The 25,357-nt window shown below is 36.9% G+C and overlaps 1 protein-coding gene across 7 annotated transcripts in view; it reads right to left on the reverse strand.

Annotated features, from left to right (window-relative positions):
• The window catches only part of UBR5 (ubiquitin protein ligase E3 component n-recognin 5), a 139,284-nt gene that overhangs the window by 51,383 nt on the left and 62,544 nt on the right, over positions 1 to 25,357 (reverse strand). For 6 of the 7 annotated variants that reach the window (XM_081258173.1, XM_081258172.1, XM_081258170.1 and 3 more), the window contains exons 10-22: positions 22,204 to 22,320; positions 22,009 to 22,119; positions 21,249 to 21,403; positions 19,803 to 19,920; positions 16,211 to 16,395; positions 12,728 to 12,837; positions 11,775 to 11,887; positions 10,616 to 10,759; positions 10,417 to 10,528; positions 10,013 to 10,167; positions 9,555 to 9,752; positions 5,022 to 5,232; positions 3,950 to 4,076 (exon numbers count right to left, since the gene is read on the reverse strand). In XM_081258173.1, coding sequence (XP_081114299.1) covers positions 3,950 to 4,076; positions 5,022 to 5,232; positions 9,555 to 9,752; positions 10,013 to 10,167; positions 10,417 to 10,528; positions 10,616 to 10,759; positions 11,775 to 11,887; positions 12,728 to 12,837; positions 16,211 to 16,395; positions 19,803 to 19,920; positions 21,249 to 21,403; positions 22,009 to 22,119; positions 22,204 to 22,320 — 1,856 coding nt within the window. The remainder of the gene's footprint in view (positions 1 to 3,949; positions 4,077 to 5,021; positions 5,233 to 9,554; positions 9,753 to 10,012; positions 10,168 to 10,416; positions 10,529 to 10,615; positions 10,760 to 11,774; positions 11,888 to 12,727; positions 12,838 to 16,210; positions 16,396 to 19,802; positions 19,921 to 21,248; positions 21,404 to 22,008; positions 22,120 to 22,203; positions 22,321 to 25,357) is intronic. The other variant, XM_081258169.1, reaches the window with a different exon arrangement.

Genomic DNA, 25,357 nt, shown 5'->3' on the forward strand with positions numbered 1-25,357 from the left:
TAGAAGAACATGGACAAAATCAGAGCTCACTACCACATCTAAGTGTAAGGATAAGGTGCACAGAACTTCTCATCTGAGATGAAAGTTTGTTCTACAAGCAAATACTCCAGGCAGGAAAGTGAAGTACAAATGCCAATTCTGGAATCACAGAATAAGTCAGCAAGGGATGGAAATGCAACTGGGGGATCCTAGTACCCAGGTTCAGCACTAAAACCACTATATTAAGCTCCCACAGAAACTTAAGCACCGGGAACAAAAGTTGCAGTGAAGTTAAGATTAGGAAATAATCTTTCATACAGTTAAGATAAATGAACAGCTGAACATTAAAACAAAAAAAATTCTGTCCCCTGTTTATCATCAGTAAGAATTAAGTTCAATAGTAGACATTAGCAAAACATACTGATTAGCACAAAACCAATACTGTTAGCCCACTAAACCCCTTTTCTGTGATCTCAAAAGCAATGGAACTAATATCCACACAGTAAGTAGTTTTCAAACAAAGACCAATTTAGGTTTATTTTTTATACAAAAAAGTTTTTTTAACAGTACAACTTCATCCCAAGGAAATTAATGAATGAACCTGGAGCTTGTAAAATGTGTTGTTAGATTAATATCTGGGCGTGATTTTTTTTTCTCCTGCTCTACAGGTGTGCACATCGCTAAAAAGATAAAGAAATAATCACAAACACAGACCTCATTAGGGGAACTAGTAAACTACCTGTACAAAAATCTGTACCTCTGAATAAAAGCTTACAAAAGCTACAAAATTAACACGTTAAAAACTAGCAGCAATTAAGAGAGAGCACATAAGGCAAATCCTTTCACTTGGCCACAATTTTAGAGCTTCTAAATGAATAAAGAGTAAGAATTCAATTTTAAGGGCCAGGCAACACATAAGGGACTGCTTTCTCCCAGGCAGATTTAATCCCAAAGACATAACATTTCTGATGTGAAAAACCTAACACCTTACCAGGTGAGCATTGTATGTCTGCAAATAAATAATTCAGAAAGATCTGTATTAATGTTTGAATCTCTAATTATTATTTAATCCGAGGGTAAGTGTGTATTTCCATAGCAATACATTTTCAGTTTTATGAGTAAAATTTTTTTAAACGCATTTACAAAAATTTCTTTTAGAAGCTACTTTCAGGAACCCGTCTATTTTATAAGGCTTGTGTATGACGATGTACCTTGGGGAAGAGAAACATTTTTTGGAAGATTCTGCAAAGTAAATTTTAATGTCTCAAAAAATATACTAGTTATTATAGTATGCACTATTAAAAAATACCTACAGTTAATTCTTTTATGGTATCGGTGTCTTCTCTCTCCCAATTTAGAAATGTGAGTTCAAGAGTTTTTATAATATGGAGGGAGCAGGGAACAGTGATTATGATTCTTTCAGTCAAGGTCACTTCCCTGTCCAAGATATCACCCAAAGAGCATGGCAGGCTCCGTACCAGTAACAGCACACACCTGGGTGACTTCACACTGTGATGCTCCTACACAATTTTAAATAAGCTCAACATAGACACTTGGTATCCTAATGTGTCTTACTCAAAACACACAGAGAGAAAAAAATCAGCGGTGGTTGGGAAGCACTGCAAATAACCTGAAAATAAATGCATGTTTTGGGCTTATCAAGAAGAATGCTTACACCAGGGTCGCAAACACAATGCCTACTGGGCCTGGAAAGTAAAATAAACTGAGGAAAGGGCAGTCAGGTGTAAGAAGTAGGGGGTCGTGGCAAACTAGAGGCATACATACTCATCTAAAGGCATTCAAATTTTAAAGAAAAAAAAATTTTTTTAACATTGCACAGGCCAAACAAAACATATATGGGCTATTCTCCAACCTCTAGCCTAGAGCAGATTAAGAATAAGTGAAGATAAATTGAGACCATAGTCTCATCTTGAACTTGCAAACTCCCAACTTTGTTGTTGTGATGTAGTCAATTCAGTATTATATGAGGGGGTCATTCCTTGTCATTTAAAAAAATTGTCCTCTACCTTTTTTCTTCATTAGGTCTTGGGAACATTTTTAAGTACAATGCCCAGCTCCTCATACAGATTCTTTAAAAACAAAAAACAAAAAAAACAAAAAAAAGAAAATTATTCTTCAAGATGTTGTACACAATTCATGAAGATTCACCTGTATCCTCAGTGGCTGAGGACAATACTGAGGAGATACCACCTTGGCTGCTAAGATTCAGAGTTTTGACATTTCTTCGTATAGGCTTGCCTGGAGTCATCGTATTTTCTGACAATATGGAAGAATTCAAGGTTGATGTAATTTCCTCTTTGTAAGCACGTTATATCCATGCTACAGAAGCCTTAGAATCCAGTCATGTTCAAACATACCACTGTGACAAAAAAGCGAAGGTCATGTGTCTTCCAGATTAATAATCTCTAGAGTACATACACCTGCAATCAGATGCATCAATCAAGCTTTCCACTAAATCTGCCCTTTGTACTCAGGCACTATTGAGTCACATAACAAAACTTCTGAGTCAAATCATCATCTGAAGGCATTTAACAGTACTCCATTCAATATTGAAATTGCATCAGTTTTGAGCTTACAGCTCATGAATCCCAGCCTGCATACTCATCAAGGGGTATCGCCTAGAAAATCCATTGTAGGCTAGAGGAGGGTTTCACTTCAATGAAGCAGAGTCTGTGGACTTCCTACTGCCCGGCGTGGATAATAAGACTCCTGTGCTTTCATCTGTTCAACCGGCAGCCCTGAGTTTGAACTGGTTAAGAGCACTGCAGTGAAATCTTCGGCAAATGCCTCAAAGGAGCTTACTCTGCAAATTATTTCTGTGAGCAACACATCACCCACTCTTGAAGCTCCTTTTAGTCTTTGCCTTCAAAATAATCCTTACATGAAAAAAAGATGGCAGCACTGGCATTGGACCAACCATATCAGAGTCCAACTTGATTTGCACCTGTATTTTCCCTGAGGAAATGAAATACCTGAAATAATTCAGACACTAAATTCTTCATGAAGAATTTAAGTTGCTTTCCATTTTAGACCAAACATTTTGCCTAGTGTAGTCCTAAACAAATGATAATTTCCATTTTGCATAGTCTACATAACGTTTCTGTACTATTTTAAATTACAATTTGGTTACCCATAAATAGTTTTTGATAAACCTCACTTCAGGATGTTTTTGAACCTGGGAAGCTATCAAGTTGGAACCAATTTTAGAAGAATCGTTTTTAAAGGGAAAGTTGAATATAGAACAGAAAATAAGCAAAAGAGTGTCTTCGTTTTAAGTAGACTTTACAACCTATCACATTAGCACAGTGAGCAGTGCTTCCATTAATGATTTGTGAAGTATCCAAGAATTTTGGCTCTCATGTCTAATATAAATGTGTTTTCCTTTGGGGGGGGGAAAAAACCTACAAACAGCTGTATCCTGAATTCTTTATAGTCTTCATCTATTCAAACATCTAGTAATTTTTAATGTGTTATAAAGTGTCCATTCCACAACTCAGAAAGCCTGAAAATTTAAAATACCAAACATTTATAATATACATCAGCCTTTCACTTCTTCCCAGATCTTTAGGACATCTGAGAAACTGAGCTAAGTAAACAATCTGAAAATAAAAGATTGAGGTTCTTTCAATTATTATATTACTTGTTCTCCAACTAAAGAAAATAACTTCCTAGGAAACATGAATGATGAGTTTAAAACACATTCAAAGAATCAAGTTTGAACTACTTGTCTAAGTTACCTCAAATTTTTGAAGGATCCTAGGTCCTACTGTTTTACACCTAAACTCTAACTAGATATTGTCAGGTATTTTTCCCAGGCTGATATTGGGAGGAACAAAAACAAAACAAGAGGACCCACCAATTCATGCATATGATAGGAAAGAGGTACATTTCTTTCTGTACTTGGATTATGTTTCCACCAATTAAACTTTCCTGGTAAAAATCACATTACCTTCGGCTACTTGATGATCCAGCCCGACTACCTGGGCCATTACTTGAAACAACTGATATTGCATTTGCGATGGCCTCAACAGCAGAAAGCCTTTCTGCAAAAGTATTTCTTTCAGAGCGCTCTGCTTCTGAAACATAAGAGAAAAAAATTAGGATCAATTTAAACTTCAAAAATAACTAAGAGATGAAGTATGTACAGGCCATTAAATGCTAACTGCTAAGTGTTTTAGTATTCTAATTCACATACTAGTGATAACAGCTTAATTTTCCCTCCTTAGAGCAACACTTAAGCTAGACTGAACTATGACCTTTAATGTGACTTATTTCCTTATTCTGCCTTACTTTTCAACCCCCAAAGATAAAAAATAAGGTTATTCACAAGTAGGCTGAAATTTAGCTTTCACTACCAAGGAAGAAAAGGCCTACATATCGGTACCTCAGTCTTAATTTATACACTACTTATAATCCTTTAGTCAGTCAGTGATAATGAGATAAAGGTCAGAAACTTGCAAACCACTGTTCAAAAACGTAGCTACCAGAATATCATCTGCAGAATTCAAAATAAGGAAAACCATTATGAATTACACAGTTACACTTTAGGTTTTCAGTTTCCCCCTTCACTTAGCCAATTAAAAACTTTATGGCAAAAAGCTTATTTACTTTTCCAAAAACATCTAACAACTCACTAGGTTATTTTTCCCTCTACATTCTGAAAATTGGGATAAAAGTTGCCTCAATATAATTTGACTTAACTTGCTAAATAATTCCATGGTAATAAAAGTCACCTGCAATTATAAAATCAGTAAAGCTCTTAAGTATCATATATATAGTTTGTACTTAACAGAGAAATTAGAATTTAAGGCAACAGAAACACATTGATAAAAATTTTGTTTACTCATGTTACATGTTCATCCTAACAGGCATTTTTACCTTCTGAGACTCCTAGATCTTACAAAGCAAAGTAAAAGTACATACAAATTCTTTACAGTGATTTTCTTTCTTTTAATAATTTTTATATTTTCAAAATTGCCCAAAATTCCTCTCAAAGATCATGTTACAGTTCTTAATCTCACCTTCTTCTTCTTTAGTTTCCTTATTGCTCGTTGGAAAGCAAACTGATACACAAGCATGCAAAATATTTCGATTTCCATCACATCTGTGGCTGATGAATGTCTGTAGCATCTGTAGATTCTGCTCTAAAACAACCGCTTGCTCAAGATTCATAAGATATTGTCGACAGGCCTCATAGTCACAGCGTAGGATGTGCTGCATTAAGGTTTGTTTCTGTGCTCAGACAAATTAGGAAAAGAACTTCAATGAATTTGTATAGCACATTACACGTCAAAAAGTTCACATTGGCCAACACGGTAATATAATCAGCTCTGCAGATACACAGAGATAATTTAAGGTGGCCTGGCAAAAGAAGCTGAACTTGAAGGTACCCTTAAGCACAGAATACAACTGACAGGAATGGAAGAGTGGGTAAACCTTCTGTAAAGGACCAATAAATATCTTCAGCTTCTGCAACTAACTCAACTCTAACTGTGGCAGGAAGGCAGCCAGATATACAATGCATAAATGGGAGTGGCTGGACTGGACCTATAGATCATAGCTGATACAGCACCCTTATTTACATCATATATAACTATCAAATTAGAACCCTATTAATATTGTTAACCAATTAAGCATAGGGTATACATTTTATTCCAAGCTTAGTCTCACCTTCTTGTGCTCTTTAAGGTTACATTTACATCACACTATGGTACATGAAAACCAAAACCTTCAACTCCCCCCAGAAATAACGACAGACACAATCCCCAAAGGTGACAACTAATGTACTTCATTGTCAAAGACATGGTAGTAATGATCAAGTATTTATATCATCTTCTACCTGAGAAACAGCATGCTGTGGATGGAATATTTCCCACCCTCCCACCCATTCATGTTGAAGCCTAATCCCAAATGTGGATGCTATTTGGAGGTAGGGCCTCTGGACAGTCATTAGGTCGTGAGGGTGGAGCCTTCATGAATGTGATCACTGCCCTTAAAGGGGGCTGAGGAGACCAGAGTTCTCCCTTCCCACTGTGTGAGGACACATGGCCATCTGTGAACTAGTGAAAGGGCCCTCATCAGACACCGAATCTGCCCACACCTTGATCTTGAACTTCTCACCTTCCTTAACTATGAGAAGTAAATTTCGGTTGTTTATAAGCCATTCTGTCTTTAGCAGCCTAAACAAACTAAGACACAGCATAAATAGACCAAAGGGTTCAAATGTACTTTTTTCAGAATGTAAACTATAGTTATGGGATATTTAATCGACTGAATGTAAAGCATTAGTTATGGAAAACAAGCATATCTGTTCATTTTAACTAAAATTGGGAACTGGAAGAAAGCAGGTGGGAGATGCTTTTGAACTTGCCAGCTCTCCACAAACTGCCTAGATAACCCATCCCTTCCCCCAACCTTATGGGGATGAGAGGAAGTAACAATGGGGGAAGAAGGACACAAGAAAATACAGCTACAAAACTGTTTTCAGTACTTGACACACGTGAGATAAGCCCTTCTGACTGTGGAACTAACTATGATCCTGACGTGACCCCATAAATTGCAAGCTCCAGTTCAAGAATATGAGGTGGGCCACATAAGACTAAATTTGCCAAAGTCTAGTGGCAAATATGCACTAATCAATATGTTGAGAGAATTTGTCAAAGTCTCTCCAAAGAATAAAAAGTGCAGTACATTTAAAAATAACTAAAATTAAGATATTTTGCTGCACACTGCTGTGATATATAGAATGTTTTCAAGCAATCAGCCAGTCATCTGGCTGAAGCAGCTACTCTACAGGGAGCTCTCATCTCCAACCTGCTGGGCAGTACATGGGCTCTCACACTGACAGTATCAATACCACGCTTACTATGTTTATTCTGCATCACTGTATGTTGTCACTTATTCTTATAACACAAAGCAGAGAGTTCAGCAAAAATTTCTTGCACGTCTACTGTGCACCAAGCCCTAGTAAATGAAGGCTATTTAGAAAGATAAATGATGGCACACTTTATCGCTACCTTTGGGATGATGGCACATTTTATCTTTACCCTTGAGATGCTGACAAAGTGCAGGGGTCAGAGCATCAAATGCCTACAGAAGCATATGCAAAAGTATAAGTGAGTGGAGGAGGCTGGCTGTAAGAAAGGTAACACAAACCGTATAATAAATAAATGGTGACTAACATTTGGACTTAGAGCAACAAATTTTAAATAGTGGGAACTGCAATGAACTGGAGACACCATGTATAGCCTCTAAGAGGACTTAATGTTTTTATAATGGCCCAATATCACCAGATCTTCTAATTCTTTAAGAGCACCTGAAAATCTGAGTTTTAAATATAAATCCTGTGATTTTTGAATGTTGGCAACCAATCAAGAATTTTTAAATGATGTGAAGGCTATTTCTAGGGGCCACATTCAGGCCACGGCCACCTCCTTCAACCCCATACCCCTACCAGTTTGGAACCACTAGTCAGTCTAGTAGGTTGACAATTAAAGCTAAACTAAGAATATGAGCACTGTGTCTCTAAACAAAAGCTCATGGGTATCTCTCAGGAGCACCTAGATTCTGATTATTTTAGATGCAGTTCTAATAAGTTTGCTTATCACCTCCAACCTAATGGAGGGTAAATAAGCTCCCATTCTAAGCTCCATTTCTATCTTTTATAGAAAAACTCCTCAAAAGAGTTGTCTAAGTTCCTCAACTCCCATTTTCTCCTTAGCTCACCCTAAATCAGGCCTGCATCCCCACTGTCAACAATGACCTAGATGGAGCCAAACCCAAAAGTATACGCCTTACTGTCCTACAGCATCATTTGATACACTTGAACAACACATTCTGCTTGACACATACATGGTCTTTGCTTAGCTTCCAAGACAACACTCATTTGTTTTCCTCCAATTCCTTCTCAGTCTCCCATGCAGGTTCCTTTTTATCTCCTGGTATTTAAATGCTGAGACTATTTTCATGGCTCAGGCCTTAGATCTTTTTTCTCCTCCAAGACTTTAGTAATCTCATTCATGTAAGTCCTTTAAATATCACAGATATACTGACAACTCCTAAGTACACTTCTCCAGCTTGGTCCCCTCTTTCCTGGTCTTCCAACTTACATAACTTAACTCTCTATTCACCATCTCCTCTTGGGTATCTGATAAGAATCTTAAACTCCTGATCTCGCCCTCCAGAACCTGCTTCAATCCTACAGTCTTCATCTCGATAAACAGCAACTTCATTCTTCAAAACCTTTTGCCCTCTGCTTTCTCTATTTGACACCCTATATTTAGCCATAAGCAAATCCTGTTGGCTCTACTTTAAAACGTATCTAGTATATCTAGAGTCTAATCACTTATTATCCCACCTCCTGGGTCAAGCCAACATCACCTTCCACCTGAATTCTTTTAATAGCCTCCTAACTGGCCTCCCTACTTCCAACCCATCCCCCTTGTATTCTCAGCGTGTCAGCAGTGATCTTTCGAAAATGTAAAGCAAATCAGGTCAATCTCTGCTCAAATTGCTCCAATAACTTCCAGTGGTGTTGCCTCCACATCTAACAAATACAAACACCTCAACCACAATATGTTCAAAACTAAACTCATCCTGTCCCCTTATCCCATTTGTTTTTCCTATTTTTCTGGGTTTTTTTGGCTGCACTGCATGGCATGCGGGATTCTAGTTCCCTGACCAGGAATTGAACCCATGCCCCCTGCAGTGGAAGCAGGGCGCTGCAACCACTGGACCACCAGGGAAGTTCCAGTTTCTCCTATTTTTCATCTCCCTATCAACCACAGCTAAATCAGAAGCTTTACAACCACTTCTTTTCATTTACTGCTGACATCCTGTCACCAAGCTTTAGAGCTTCTACTTCCTTAAGATCTCTTAACTCCATCCCCTCAGCCTTATTTCCAAGAGTTCAAGCTTACTTTGTTTCTAACATGGATAATTACAGTAGCTTTTTTATCTGGTCTCTAAACTTCTGTTCTCCATCCACTGCTCATCTTTCTTTAAAAACACACACACACAAAACAGCTTAAAATCCTTCTCTTCCTAGCTTTCAGGGGAATGCTCAGGCCCCTTAGGTTAACACACAAGGCACCCCAGTGCCTTTCTCCCACCTTATCACTTGCCACTCATTGATCCGTATAAGCCCTACCTTCTAGTTATATTAAAAGAGTGTACATGTTCTCCCAACATGTACATTCTGAGATTCACAAAGGCTGCTCTTTGTGCCTGGGATAACACTTCCTACCTTCATCCTGCATCTAGGAGACCCCTATCTGATTCTTTAAAACTATATCCAGGCATCACCTCCTCAGAGAAGCCTCTACCGTGACAGTTTGATTTACAGCCCTCCCTTTTGTACTTCTACAACATTATGCATGCCTTACTCAAACGCTTAAATCACACTGTAATCAATGGTATACGCATCTCTCTTGTCCTAATAGACTATTAGTTCCCATTAGGGAAGCGGCAATGAATGATCTATTCAAGGTTGTTTCCCTAGACTCCAGCAGTGCCTTCTGAATTGAAATGCCAAGTAGTTTCAAAAGTCAGATTACCTCTACAGCCATGATGATAATAGCAGCTTTCTTTTTGATTGTTGAATTGGCAGGAAGATTTATTAAAGAATGTACACCCATTCCAAGACTACTAATAGGTGGAAGATCAAGCCAATCAGGATCCCTTATTCCTCCCATGCAATCTTTGGCCATGGGGTAGATAGTGCCATTTCCATCTCGAAGAATAATAGGAGACTCCTGTAAGAGAGGTGAAAATAAAAAAGTATGGCTCCCAATCAAAAATGTTATGTCTGATTTTTACAATAGTTATATTTATTTTCAAATTAGATTTTATATGTTTGTAATAGTGACCAAATAAGAAACTTAGTATTAAAATATGTTGAATATTCTCAATTCTTCAATGTTTAATAACCAGCAAACTAGAGCCAAACCCTAAGCATCACAAAAATGTCAATGTTGTCATTTAAATTTTCAAAAGCAAAAATAAGCCTCTATACCTGTCCAGCAGTAAAGATGGCTACATTCCTCTCATTCTGACCAAGGAAAGCAATGCTGCTTGTAGGGAAATTATTTTCCTGTTCTGCTTTTCCTGTAGCAAGATCAAAGATACAGTACCGTACCCAATTTCCAGTCTTCAAAACAGCATGCACACCTTCAGAAACACATAAATGTAAAAAAAAAAAAAAAAAAAGTTACACATCTTTAGTGAACTCTAGTAAGTACCTACCAAATTTTACATCTCTAGCCACATTTCAAATGTAGATACATTTCATTCCATAATGTTACACACAGGGGACAAAAACTGCCAAATGCCCCAAACCACTTTATCTAATCCCCACTTACTGCACAAGTATTAATAGAACATGGAGTATGCCAGTTAGAAAAGTTACAAAATCTTTACCTTTGGAATCCACATTCACTGCTAATATTTCTGTTTTTTCAGGTATACAAAGCTTTTTAGGAGTCCTTTGGAAACAGTCGGGAACTTTTGGTGTTCCCCCAGTTTTGACAACCTGCATGACAAAAGGAATTTTGCTCTCCAATCTGTAACATACTCAGGGTCCCGGCATTCACCTGCTGAGTGAGTTCTCTACACTTACCTGCAGTTCATCAATTCTAAGTAACCTACAATCCTGAAGGAGAGAAGAAGGGTCAGCATCTGAACCAGAGTTGTTCTGACAGTTTGTATTACTGGACGTTCCTGGAAATTTTACAGCAACATAGGCTCCATCCACTTTCAGCACCTAGAATACAGGTAAATACGATAAATGTTAACACTAACTCATATGAAATCAATATGCAAGTTAGAGTCACTGAACCAATTTAACACTGAAGGCATTTAATTCCTTAGGAGTATGTTTCTTCAATGATCGTCAAGTTGTAAAATTAACCTGAACACACTCACCAAATATACTGTTGACATCTACTTCCATGACATATTATCCACAGACAACATAGGTAGAGTGAGCAATGCACCCAAAGCCAAGCACAGGACTTGAAACCAGAATACTTGAGTCCTACCTCTGCTACTTACTGCTTTTGATTTTAAGCCAATGTGATCGTCTTAGAAAAACATAGCTGCCCGAAAACTACAGTTCTATTTGAAATCAAAAGGCCTTTGTAAACTGCAGGACATGATGTATCTACTCTGCCCTTTAAGTCCAAATGAAAGACCATCCCATTTCAGAAACTAAAGAGCAATCAGGAAAAGTTACTTTGCAGGTATTCTACAGCTATAGCCCCATTTTGTTTTTAAGAATGTGAAAGGACAAAGGTGAAATTAATGGCATTCCAGCTGATGAACTCTACTCACTTGGTTTCTTAGGAGGCAAGACCCTCTCCAGGAAGAAGGAAAGAGAAAGTAGAAGCTTAAAGACAGTAGCAAGATTTTTAAATGTTATGGAAGATCATCTCCATTAAAACTGTATAAGTCCCAAAGAATGGGCTGTATCAAAAAGTAATGTTATCTCTTTGCAACTTTTCTGTAAATCTAAAATTATTCCAAAATAACACTTTTTAAAAAAAGCAGAATATCACCATAAATGCTCAAGGAGAGGTATAATAATCTTCAGTTCATCTGTCAGAGACAAAGGAGATACATGCATCAGATTGAAGGATGGGACTAAAGAGATCATTAGAGGTGATAAATAAAGCAGCCTTGAGGAAAGGGTTGATGAGCACTCACCAACCATAAGGTCTTCAATAAACAATACCATTATAGTTCAGTTAGTAACTAATTCTTGGATATTCTGAACAAACCTTGCCAACAGGAACATTCTTAACATCTTCCACAAAAACAACTTCCCGAAGAGACCACTGCTCTTCGTTCACCTTTTCCTCCTCTTTGGGGGCAGGGGTGGACCGTCGTCGTTCTTAGACAACAACAAAATGGTAAGTACCAAAAAGAAAATGTGAAAGAGACTTTATAGATTTCATCTAAATATATGAACAAAGATCATTTGTAAAGGGATACATAACTGAGATATCTAAATAAATTTCATGAACTACTGCTTTATGAATTGAGCTTTCATAACTAACTTCCACTTTAAATGAATTCACAGTGAAAAATATCTATGTTTGTTAATGCCTAACGATATTAACACTACTATAAACAACTGCAAAGAAGTATTTAAAAATTTTAAACGTATTCTGGACCCTCAAAATTACGGCTATCGGACCAATGTTTAAAAAGGAGGATCTGCTGGGCTGTTCTTAAAACTAGCACATGACTATTAAAAACTAACTTTCAATTTCCTCAAGTACAAAGCAATGAAAACTAGAAAATAAATGTACTTTGGAAGCTTTTTTAAAAAAGACTCTTTAAATCCAAGGTGCGGTAGTAAATCTAGGTTTTTAAATTCTACAAATTCTGAGCAAAAGTTGTGACCGAGCCATAACCCATCTATAATAATAGTCCCAACAAAGGTAGGCAGATATTCTAGAGTGGTAATTATTTCCTTCTATTACTGCAATGCACTTTACATATTGCAGAAAATTATAACTCGCAAAAACAACAAGAATACTGAACACTGTAAATACGGTTTTTCTATTTAAATAAAGTTGCACACTGAAAAAAATCAAACTAGTAGGAACACAATTTATATTAAAAGATATTAAAAATGGTCTGAGTTGCCTCAAATCAGAAACAAACTGAACACAGCTCTCTGCCTGGGATCTTACTCTGACCAATGTGTACTACACATAAAACTTACTATATGGCATTGATGCACTGCTGGCAATTGAGGATGCATCACTACACGTGGATGCTGGAGATGGTGGAGGACCCATTTCTGTTTTCACAGGTTCCTGCTTACTTTCAGGCCTGCAATTAGAAATAAGATTCTCCTTATAATTAGGAAAATGACATATTAGGAACTTGTCAAATGGCTTATTTTTAAGACTCAAGTTTATTCTCATTAGGGAATGAAATAGTAAAAACTTATACAAAATGGTATTATTCTTTAGGATGCAAACTGGAAAAGATACACATTGCATACTTCAAATTTTTATTAATGTTTTAAAATAGGAAAGAAATATACTATGTGAAGCTATCAACAACTTGGAACAATGGTTCAGATAAGCCTTATCTAGGAATAACAACAAAAGCTACACTCAATTTATCAATATAGCTTTATCATAAGCCTCTTGAGCAAACAAGTTGCACACTTTAGTGAACCCTGACTTGGACACTGCAATTTAACTGAAAAGATGATAAAGGCAAATAAATAAAAAGTCTACTATATCATTAATTTCCTAGAGTTCAAAGAAGGAACTCTCCTTGCAACGGCTTATAAAACTTTACCACCAGATGGTCCAAGAATAATCACCTGCTATAACTGAAATGAGAAATTATAGTATTAATAAACTATCCCTCTTCCTTATTTCATTAATGCTATACTCGAGAAGATAACTACAGCAACTACATAATATTCTACAGATGGTAAAAATATAATATTTTTATTCATTAAAAGGCAGACGTCAATTTTTAGAGAGAAAAGTCATGTATTACTCAGAAATTTGTTATATATAGATCATGCTGGTATATATTATAATCAGGGCCATCATCTTAACCCCCTCATCTGCTATTAACCCCACCAGGAATTTCACCTGAGTTTAGAAATAGTCCATAGAAAAACAGCGTTATTTTTACCAGCATCTTAGCAAAGTGCTCAGTACAAGCGCAAATGAATACTCATGGCTGCTCTGCAAATCCTGTGACGGTGGAAGCAAGCCGGTACTGACTCATCACGAGCACGCTTAAAGTCAGCATGTTTCCATGACTAGAAGAGTCTACTGACATGAAAATGATTATCTTCTTAACATTTAATTTCACTTAGCTCTTTTACTAAGTTTATTAATAGAGAAGGCAAATTTCAAGGAAGGTTCTGAAAAACTTAATAAATACCACATCCTATTTTAATCTCGTTTTCTATTTGTGCACATCAAAAAGATTTCAAATGCTCTTTACAAAGTTTCATAAACAATGAAAATGTATTTTGCTACTTTTATTTCTAGGATAAAAATAATCAATGCGGGCTTCCCTGGTGGCGCAGTGGTTGAGAGCCCGCCTGCCAATGCAGGGGACACGGGTTCGTGCCCCAGTCCGGGATGATGCCACATGCCGCGGGGCGGCTAGGCCCGTGAGCCATGGCTACTGAGCCTGCGCATCCAGAGCCTGTGCTCCGCAACAGGAGAGGCCACAACAGTGAGAGGCCTGCGTACCGCAAAAAAAAAACACACACAAAAAAAACACAAACAATCAACGCAAGTAGAGGGAAAGTCTATACACCTATTTTTAAAAACAAGACAATATATGGAATCTAAAAAAAGAAAAAAAATGATCATGAAGAACCTAGGGGCAAGATGGGAATAAAGGCACAGACCTACTAGAGAATGGACTTGAGGATATGGGGAGGGGGAAGGGTAAGCTGTGACAAAGTGAGAGAGTGGCATGGACATATATACACTACCAAATGTAAAATAGATAGCTAGTGGGAAGCAGCCACATAGCACAGGGAGATCAGCTTGGTGCTTTGTGACCACCTAGAGGGGTGGGATAGGGAGGGTGGGAGGGAGACGCAAGAGGGAGGGGATATGGGGATATATGTATATGTATAGCTGATTCACTTTGTTATAAAGCAGAAACTAACACACCATTGTAAAGCAATTATACTCCAATAAAGATGTTTAAAAAAAAAAAGATGGCATGTCACATCCTACTCAACACTTTGGTTTCTCCCTTTGAAGAAGCAAAGGAAGAGAGCTGCCAAGTAAGGATCAACTTATGACCCAAGAGAAGTTACGCATCACCAGCCATCAACAGGCATCTCCACCATGGTGCTGAACACCCAGACCAAGAGTATGACCTGCCCTGGGATAAAACGTGGGAGTTTAGGGGAGATGGCAATGTGGTATTTTCACTTATGCCTTTGCCTGCAATGAAGTAAGCCTTTAAAAAGCAAGTGTCTAGAGTCTGGTATTGAGAATGCTCAATTCAATCAGCTAATACGGGCTAGATAAGGAAGAGAATTCTAAAAAACCTTTTTCTCTTACACGGGTTCCTCTTAAATCTAGTGCCACCTGAAATTCACGTGCTTGGAAAATATCCACACCATGTCTTGCACTTTAATATAAAATGTTATAAATCCATTTAATTGAATAAACATACTCTAAAACAAAAAAATAAATTAAAAAAAATAAAAACAAGACAGAGAGCACAAAGCACAAAATAAAGCAAAAAATCTTAATTAGGCATAAATTACAGTAGCTTTGGTTTATTAAAGAATATCTTTAAACTTATTTTAACAGTAATCCTTGTACAATCATTACATTGATTTGAGCAAAAAAATTCAGAACTTTAAAAATCTATATGTATAGTACAGTCCCAATCATTTCTTTTCAATGCTTGTATACATTTAGAATAAAAGAAAATAGTACACGAAAATATTTAAAACGCTAGTTCTGGAATGTGATATTATATTACTCTTCCACGTTTCTATAATGCTCATGTATTTTTACAACATTAAGAAAAAAAGTAATTTTGAAACTTTACTGAAGTGTTTAAGATCATGTACCAAACAACCAAATTATAAAGATGAGTAGATGCTTCTAAAAGTACAGGTGTTAAGATCTGTGTACCTGGCTCCCAAACAGTAAGCCAGCCCCAGAATGTGGGTTATACACAATTCAGTGCTATTTCTGTTCACATATCCCCCCCAACCCAAAAGTTTACAAATCCTCTATAGAATTTCCCTCCCCAGCACATTAACCTGTAAAACCCTTTCAATGATCAAGACGCAGGCAAAATAGTTGGCAGAAATTAAGATGATTATACATGGAGAGAGGAGGAAAAAGTCTGCCTAAGACAGTAAGGCTGAACATACTATCACTGCTATACAACACCTTCCAAGGATGAACTCTAATGACAAAACAAAGACATCAAAAGAGAACTCTACGCTGCCATTCTGGCCACCAAATATTAAGAATAACTATAATATACAAATATTAACCAATTTGCAAACAGTAAATTTTACCAATTCCTTTCAAAATTCGTGGGGATCTTAATAAGACCCCCCTCACGTTAACACTTCTCTAAGTCACTGTACACCTCTAAGTCTCCTTGGTTACCCCCCTTCACATACAGAGCAAACTAGAAACTGGTGTTAAATCAAGATTAGTTAGAGCACAGTACTTACTTAGCTTCAGTAGTTTTGCTAGCTTTGTCCATGCTTTTCAAGCTCTCAGGAGATCTAAGCTGAAACCTACAGCTATCATTCATATTCCAAACTGACTCCATTAAGACACCAACTTTCGGAATCCCAGCACTAATTGAAAATGCAACTGCTCCAGCATGATAGAGAGGATTATTTCTTAGGCATACCTAGCAAACAAAAGAAAAATCACCATCAAGATGACATAATTTTAAAACAAACTAGAGGCGTTACGTGTTCCCAAATTATGGAGCAGGAATAATTGGCACATTTGCTAAAAATGAACTTTAAAATTTCATGCAGCAAATATCCTGACCGTTCTGCCACAAGGACACAGAAGAGAAATAGCAGAGAAGAAACTAAAAAGGTTATTATTTAAAAAGTGAAATGTGAACAAAACAATTACATTTTTTGTCTGTTTCTTATAATTTGAAATTATTTTCTTCCTTAATTCATGATGCTATATATAGGCTCCATAACTTCATCTCTACCGATACTTGTTTCCCTCAGAAGACTGTTGTTTCCTACAAGCCAGAATTTTCACTAGATAATATAAGTTTTCTCTTAAATTAGGAAAAGAATATATAGACATTAGTGTTAGAAGTAGTTAACTGAGCTCAGCAGTGAATAACCTATAAATCCTCACTGCATGGAGCACCCCTAGGTCACACTTTTAAAACCAATAACCTCTAAGGTGACACTGCCAAATGCACCAACAGTAACTCTAAATGAGGCATGAACATTATTTCTGGAAATCTCTTTTGATTCTAAAGTAGCCCAATCTTACCTTCTGTTCAGTCATCTAGTGACTAACGATTACGTTATATTTGACAGTGGACTATATGATGATGATGGTTTTTGTCAATTTATAATTAAATATAAGTCACACAGAAGAAGGTGGTACATTTGAGAAGTGCAGGAACTGGAAATACTGACACAGAGCAGGAGTTCTATCAAAGAATAGTTGAGTGTCACTAAATATAGCTCTGTGGCATAGAATGAATAGTTCAGAAGAGCCGACTTCTTGAAAAGGCTATGTCCTGCTTAGGTTGACTTAAAGAGAGGTTTCATCCATAAATTTCTGGAAAATACTGGTGAAAGCTTAAATACTGAAAGAGGATCAACAAGAAAGAAGGCTATAATTGTCAAAGAAATGTGGCAAGATATATTAGAAGATAAGTTATCCATTAATACCTTCTTATAAAAATAAATGCACCTTAGAGACAAGGAGGTGTATATCCAGCATATAAGAAGACATGCAACGAGTATCTGCTAAACATACTACTCCCCACAATTACGATCTGTGAGTGCAGGTGCAGCTGCAAGCTCTGAACTGATCAACCATTCCTTCTGATGTTAACATACGAACCATTTCCCCATTATGTGGCCATGACTGTCTTAAACCTCCAGTTTTCTACACTTTAAAACAAAATCTTATTCTATACCAAAGTATTGGAATATGCTGCTGTTTTTCACCAATTTAGTGCCAAGCTATTTTGCTTAAAACTTTTCTTCAGTGCATCTTTAAAGGATTTTTCTACCCTCCCTGTCTATAGTAATGTCATCCTACATGCTAATAAGGCATCTGCCAGGATATCCTGCTAATATATGAGTCTAATAAATAAGGAACTTTGAAAACATTAGAAATCAGTATGTGAACTGAATAAGAAAAGGGGAGCTCCTAGAAAAGAGAGATCTGTCCAAACCAACTGACGTAAATAATGAAGACTAAACAACAATATTCAAAATAATGGGTAATTGCTGAAAACTTCCTAGTTGGAAGGCCAACAAAGGAGTCAGAACAAGACAACCACGAATAGGACCAAAAAAAATGGGAGTCCCAAACAAAAATAAGAAGTACATAAGCTGAGTTTTGGAGAAGAGTAACAGCTGAAGTAGTGATTACTTTTTAAAACATATGTAATGTAAACATGATACCACCTTATAGTGATGAGAAAAAGCTGAATTGAAAAAAAAGTGCTAGATGAGGAAATTAGTGCCATGTTACGTCACAAAACCCAACATTTGTCTAAGCATTAGGGATTATAAAGTCCTTAAACACTCATTGCACCACTTGCTATAATGAATATAAATGTCAACTTTTTTTTTTTTTTTTTTTTTTTGCGGTAGGCGGGCCTCTCACTGTTGTGGCCTCTCCCCTTGCAGAGCACAGGCTCCGGATGCGCAGGCTCAGCAGCCATGGCTCACGGGCCTAGCCGCTCTGCGGCATGTGGGATCTTCCCAGACTGGGGCACGAACCCGTGTCCCCTGCATCGGCAGGCGGACTCTCAACCACTGCGCCACCAGGGAAGCCCTAAATGTCAACTTTTAACCCAAAGATAAATTTCTACCAGAATCTAATGAATTAGAAGTATAATGGTAGTTCTCAGACTCTTTTGGTCTCAGGACCATCTCCCCCTATTAAATATTACCAAGGACCCCAAAATCTTTTGTTTATGTGGGTCATATATAGTTGGTATTTAATGTAATAGTAATTAAAACTGAAAATTTTAAATATTTATTTAATATTAATAAACCCCATGTTAATATAATTTATAAAAATAACTACATTTTTTTAAAAATCAGCAAGAAAAGTGGCATTGTTTACATTTTTGCAAATATCTTAATGTCTAATTTAATGGAAGACAGCTGGAGTCCCTTGTATGCTCCTGCATTCAATTCGCTGTAATATGTTACTTTAGCTAAAGTATATGACAACAACTCAGCCTTACACAGATAGGTAACTGGAAAAAGAAGGATTCTACAGATCCCCCGAAAGGGCTGAGAAGCCAGCAGGAGCCCTTGGACCACACTTTGAGAACCATTGGGGTACCAGAAAAATCACATTCCGTAAGATATATATATAAGAGGCTAAAACCATCTCAGAAACTAGTAGAAACACGAGGATTTGAAGAAGACTCCTACCTCATGCTGACAATACTGCCAGAGAGCAGTATCTTTCAAACTGCTTGGTCATAAGAATCATCTGGGATGTTTGTGACACATAAGGAAGCCTGTGTCCTACCACCAACCAACTGAAGGAATAATTCAGGCAAGGGGCTCCAGACTCTACATTTTTAAACTCTACATTTAAGTACCAAATGATTCTTAAAACCAGGCTAATCTGAGATTCCTGTCCCACAGGAAAACCAACTGATATCAGGGCAGAATATATGTTACTCAGCTATTGAGTAGAAAGTGATGTGGCACATACATACTACTGGAACCAGGTCCTTCAAATGACATTCATTTATAAAACTGCCTATGGGGGAATTAATTACAGGGGAAGAAATGATTTTGATGAGCAACAATGTCCCTTAGGACAGACTTAGTCTTTTTTTAAAAAATATGTATGTATTTATTTATTTATTTATTTTGCCTGCAGTATGCGGACTTCTTAGTTGAGGTATGTGGACTTCTTAGTTGCAGCGTATGAACTCTTAGTGGCGGCATGCATGTGGGATCTAGTTCCCCAACCAGGGATCAAATCTGGGGCCCCCTGCATTGGGAGCATGGAGACTTACCCAAGGAAGACCACCAGAGAAGTCTCAGGACAGACTTATTTCTAACCACTTACCTGGGTACCAACAGTGATGTTCGGCATTGAAGAAATACCAGCACTAGATTTGGGCTTTTTGTTTTTTGCTCTAGCTTTCTCTAACATTTTTTTCCTTTGACTAAAAGGGACTACACCCCTGAAAAGGAAAAGCAAAAATTGGACAAATAAGCGGCGAAGAAGCCCATTAAATAAATCTGAAATTACACACATTATATTTAAGTATTACTGGTATATTCCTTCTCTAATATTTTTGCCTCAGTATAATATTAGCATGTATAACTTATTAATAATCATAACTTGATCACAGGTTTAATACATAACTGGGTCCACTTTTATTAAACATTTAGGATTAAAAGTCACAGGAAATTCATCATTTGATATTTTCTTCCAAATAATTCTGTTTCACTAGTAGATTCCCCTATACATTACTTCTGCCAATGCAAAGTTGCTGATAATTCCCTAAAACACAACAGAAAATACATTTGAAGTCCCTTCCTAACATTAAAGGAATAATTAAATGAGGCACAGAATATTCATACAATGACATACTTTAATAACCTTTAAAATTATATTTTATGTAACTGTTAAATGAAAAAAGTATGAAAAACACTCTAAGTTTCTAATTAAGTAAAAGCAAAGTACACGTTTATATATAGGGAAAAAAAAAGATTAATAAAATACTCCCAAAATGTTAATAGTAGTTACATTCGGGTTGTAGGATTATAGGTGATTGTTTCTACTTTATACCTTTTAAAAATTTCATAATTATAGTCACTAAGTATGTATTATTTTTATAAGCTTTTCTTTATCTTAAGGGTTTTTTCCAATGTTACTTTGCTCCAAAGTGAAAATTTCCCTCTCTATAAAGCATTAGCGTTTTTTTTTTTAATTGAAGTATAGTTGACTTACAATGTTGTGTTGGTTTCTGGTGTACACCAAAGTGATTCATTTATTATATTATACTCTCTCTCTCTCTCTCTATATATATATATATAGAATATGAAATATATATGAATATTATATGTATATGTATATTCTATATATAGAATATGAAAAAGTATATACACATATAGAATATAAATAAAAACAAGTAATCTTTTCAAAAGGATTGTAGTAAAAATATATATATATTCTTTTTCATATTCTATATATATGTATATTCTTTTTCATATTCTTTACCATTATGGTTTATTACAGGATATTGAATATAGTTCTCTGTGCTAGACAGTAGGACCTTGTTGTGTATGTATTTTCTATAGAGCAGTTTCTATCTGCCAATCCCAGACTCCCAGTTTATCTCTCCCCTACCCCCTTACCCCTTTGGTAACCATATGTTTGTTTTCTGTGAGTCTAAAGCATTATCTTTCAACTGACCTTCTCTATTGGTATTCCACTACTCAAAGCACCTAGCTGTGTACATAAAAGCATCCACCTACATGAAACACCCCCCTCTGTGATACTCACCACCAATATAAATTGTTCTCTAGCTGTGCGCAGGTATAAAGGGCACAGCAATGTAAAGAAACAATCCGTTCTCCTTGAAGTTCTGAGTAAGTCTGTGCGGTGTGCTCTAATTTAGAAGCCACAGAACTTAAAGTTTCATCTACCCATGTAGCAACCTAAAGATAAAACATTAGAGGATTAAATAAAAACAAGTAATCTTCTCAAAAGGATTGTGGTCAGAACAAGGGCAAGGAATACCTACACTGTGGACGGGAATTCTAAAGGCTAGAAAAACAAGTAATTCAGAAAAGGTTCTTAATAAGACTAGAAACTAAAATACTTTCTTCACGCAAATCAATCAAAATAGTAGTTATTGAAATAAACGTCTAAAGCCATCTCTAAGGCATTAATTGAAAGTAAATATCTGCTCCAACAATTTTTAAACGAATTTAGTGACTCTGAAGTCACACTGATAATCTGAGGTATAATATCCATACTTCCTCAATCTATCTATTGTAGTTCTTCAATATCTCCTCTTTTGTCGGCACTTAGCTTGAATATTTTTTCCTTCCCTTAAAGTAGAAAGCCATCTCGGAAAAGGAATTATAATACAGAGATAAACCAGGAATAAAAAGATTATACATTGGATTACTGTACTAAGGCTTGAGACCCTTTTGTATTTGCAGATCTAGTTAGAAAGATAGAAATAAAAAGACGGAAAAGGGGCAGGGAGAGGGAAGAAATCAAGAATTTAAGACATGTTTATCACAGTGTGTCATACCTTGTTATTTTCTGTAGCTACAGTTGCTCTTATGCTATTTGCAGACAGGAGAACTATCTTTTCATTGGTTAGCCCCAAAAATGTTGCTCGTGGATGATGTAAAGAAGGATTCTTTGAAAGCATAAGGAAAGTGATTACCATTTTGTATGCTGATTTGAAGAGCTATTTAAAGCAAGATTTAATATAATGAAATACCTGTGCATTTCTGTAAGGCTCAGATTCACTCCACTTCCACTGATAAAGTTCTCCTTTACTGCTGACAGCCAAAAGCTCAGAATACAGAGCCCCAATACAGATGAATTTTGTTCCATCCTGTAAAGTGAAAATAACACAGTGGTATAAATATAACAACTGCCAAACCTAAAGACTCGGATACATAACATTAATTACTACATCAAATTTCGGTTAATTATGTGAACACACAAACCGCTTTAGCAAAGTCTCCAGCACAGCCTGCAATGCCCTCCTTTAAGTGGCCTGGGTGCCCCACCCCCCGCACCCCCGAACTCACTCTCCTCCAGTCATACTGGCCTTTTTCCTGCTCCTGCCAGGATCCCACCATGTCCTTGTGGTTCTCTTGCCTTGTTTCTCAGGTGACTCACTCCCTCTCCTCAATCTAGTCTGCTCAAACGAGACCTTCCCTGACTGCACTATCTACAAAATCAGCACTCTAATATTCCATCTCCTGACTCTGCTTTCTTTAGTTCACAGCACTTCACAACTTGACATATTGTATTTATTCATTTATAGTCTAGTTCACTCAAATATAAGCTTTGTCTTGTTCACCACTGTATCCCCTGTTCTTAGAACAGTGAACAGAGTAGATGCTCAATAAATGTGTTGAATAAATGAAGAAAAAACAGACTAAGGAGTTGAAGTGGGGAAAGTCGAGTATCAACACAAGATTCCTTCCCTGTAGGCTATTCCAAGCTGCTGAAACAAGTGTCTGTGTTGTTTTTTAAGGTAAAAGTTCATTCAGTTTTAAAGCAATGCACATGCCATGAGTTGGAACGCAATTAAATTATAAAAAGTGCAGACAATAAATTAAATATAAATGATAAAGTGATAATTTTTTTAACATAAGACCAAAATGATCAGAAATCTCACAGCAAAACTTGCCATTAACAGATTTTACGTTGTATTTTTGCCACTGCAAAACTTCTCTGCTCTCTTTGATATTCTGGCTCGCATATGCTAAACTAATGGCGTCTTTTTAGGTTTCTGTCAAATTCCAATCTTATTTGGTCAGATGGGTTATGGTGCTCAGCTATAGTCTGTGAAGCCTGCCAAGACTTATAACAACAACAGGTTACGCTTCAGAGCTGTATAGAAACAACACTAAATTTTTTTTTTTTTGCAGTTTCATGCTGGTGATTTTTCTTTTTTAAAATGTAAGCCACTAATTGTTTAAGGAAAAATTTTAAACCAAAAGTTGCATATTCATATTACACACGAACCGAAACACAAGTCACTTTTTTTTTTTTTTTTTGCGGTGCGCGGGCCTCTCACTGTTGTGGCCTCTCCCGTTGCGGAGCACAGGCTCAGCGGCCATGGCTCACGGGCCCAGCCGCTCCGCGGCATGTGGGATCTTCCCGGACCAGGGCACGAACCCACGTCCCCTGCATCGGCAGGTGGACGGACTCTCAACCACTGCGCGCCACCAGGGAAGCCCAACACAAGTGACTTTTAGCACAGTACATACATGCTTACATAAACTCAAATATTTACACATTTAAAACAATTTCCATTTAACATATGAAATTTCTGAAATACATAAAAGCATTAATACTTTCTATAAAACTACAATTAAAACATCAATTTGCTACAAGCATATAAAACATCAAGTGCTTTCTTGGAGTTTCAAGATACCTCTTTAAAATAAGATCTTGCCTGCATATATAGTCTTTCTCCAATAATCAGTATGAACTTTTTTTTCCCCAAGAGGTTTATTTTCCAGGTACATTATAAGCTCAAGAAAATGGACCCAACAATTATGCAATGTAATTATGTCATAACAACTTAATTGCACATAATGCTTTAAAGTAGGTTTGGATGAAGTTCTCAAACACTTTGGTATGTGTTCTTCAGGGACTTCTATTAGAAACAACATGAATTTTAAGTCCCTTCAATCCCCATTTTGCTTTAAAATGGACAAGTCTTTGGTTAAAGTTCTACATTTGGGGCATTTATTATTAATTAAAATGGTCCCCAAACCAATAAATGGCACTGATGTATGATTAGTTTACAAGACTTCATTTAACTTGTTTCTGATGCAGTGGGAAGCTATAGATTCATTTATTATAACATGTCATTGACAGTTTCAATCTTTCACTTATAAGCAGACAAATCAATAGGTTTAGTCAGTATTTCTCTGTTCATTTTCTGTTATAATCTGAACTATACAGTAACTTGCAGTAACTATAGATACTAAAGAACACTAATTTTAATCTTCTATTTTACCAGTGCCAATCAGCTCTATTTTCAAGTCACATCTATGGAGGGATGGGAAAGAGACCAAACTTGAAATTTTCCAACTTAGCAATTCTACTATGCCCTTCACCATGGGTATCTGAAAAACACTGTGTCCTTTCTCCAGGGCTGCTGCATCAAATCTTATCTTAACATTTCTACCTCACACTTCCTTCTCGGCCCCTTGGTTAAAAAGGTGATAGAATCAGACCAAGTGAGTCCAAAACCTGGATCCAACACTTATTAAGTAGGTAACTTCAGATAAGTTATGTAACTTCTCAGAACCCATTTCTTCACTTCTAAAATGGGCATAATAATAACACGATGGGGAGGGGGGGCGGTAAAAACCAAATAAAGTAACATATATTAAAGTACCTGGCACAAATAAGTGGTCAGATTCAACTCTGGTTACTCTGCTGCCCTGACTTCATCTCCTACTCACCCAGAAGGCACAAACTTCCTGAGTATTTCCATCTCCATCTAGACTTAATGAAAAAACACCATTCTCCCCTCCCCCTCCCCATCTCAGAGAAAGAAGCATCCCTCTCTACTATCTAAGGACAACTCACCACACACGGTGGATACAACCCTCTCTCATGACCTCAACAACCGTCCAAACCAGTCTGCCCTTCAGCCTCAGGCCCGGGGAAGTGAACTGTCACTTGGCGTCCATCTCACCTCACCGGCTCGCACTGACAGCCACACCTGCTCTTGCAACAGCCTTATCGATGCCCCATGCACTGAACCAATCCATCTTCTCTTCAAACTCTTTGAACCGTTGGACCCTGTTCATCACCAGTTCCAGAACCTCTCCTCTCCCCTGTTCACAGGTCACTACTCTCTACTGGCCTTCCTCCTATCTTCATGACTACAGTCATTT

The sequence above is a fragment of the Mesoplodon bidens genome (genome assembly GCF_964165515.1).
Source record: "Mesoplodon bidens genome assembly, chromosome: 16".
NCBI lineage: Eukaryota > Metazoa > Chordata > Mammalia > Artiodactyla > Ziphiidae > Mesoplodon > Mesoplodon bidens.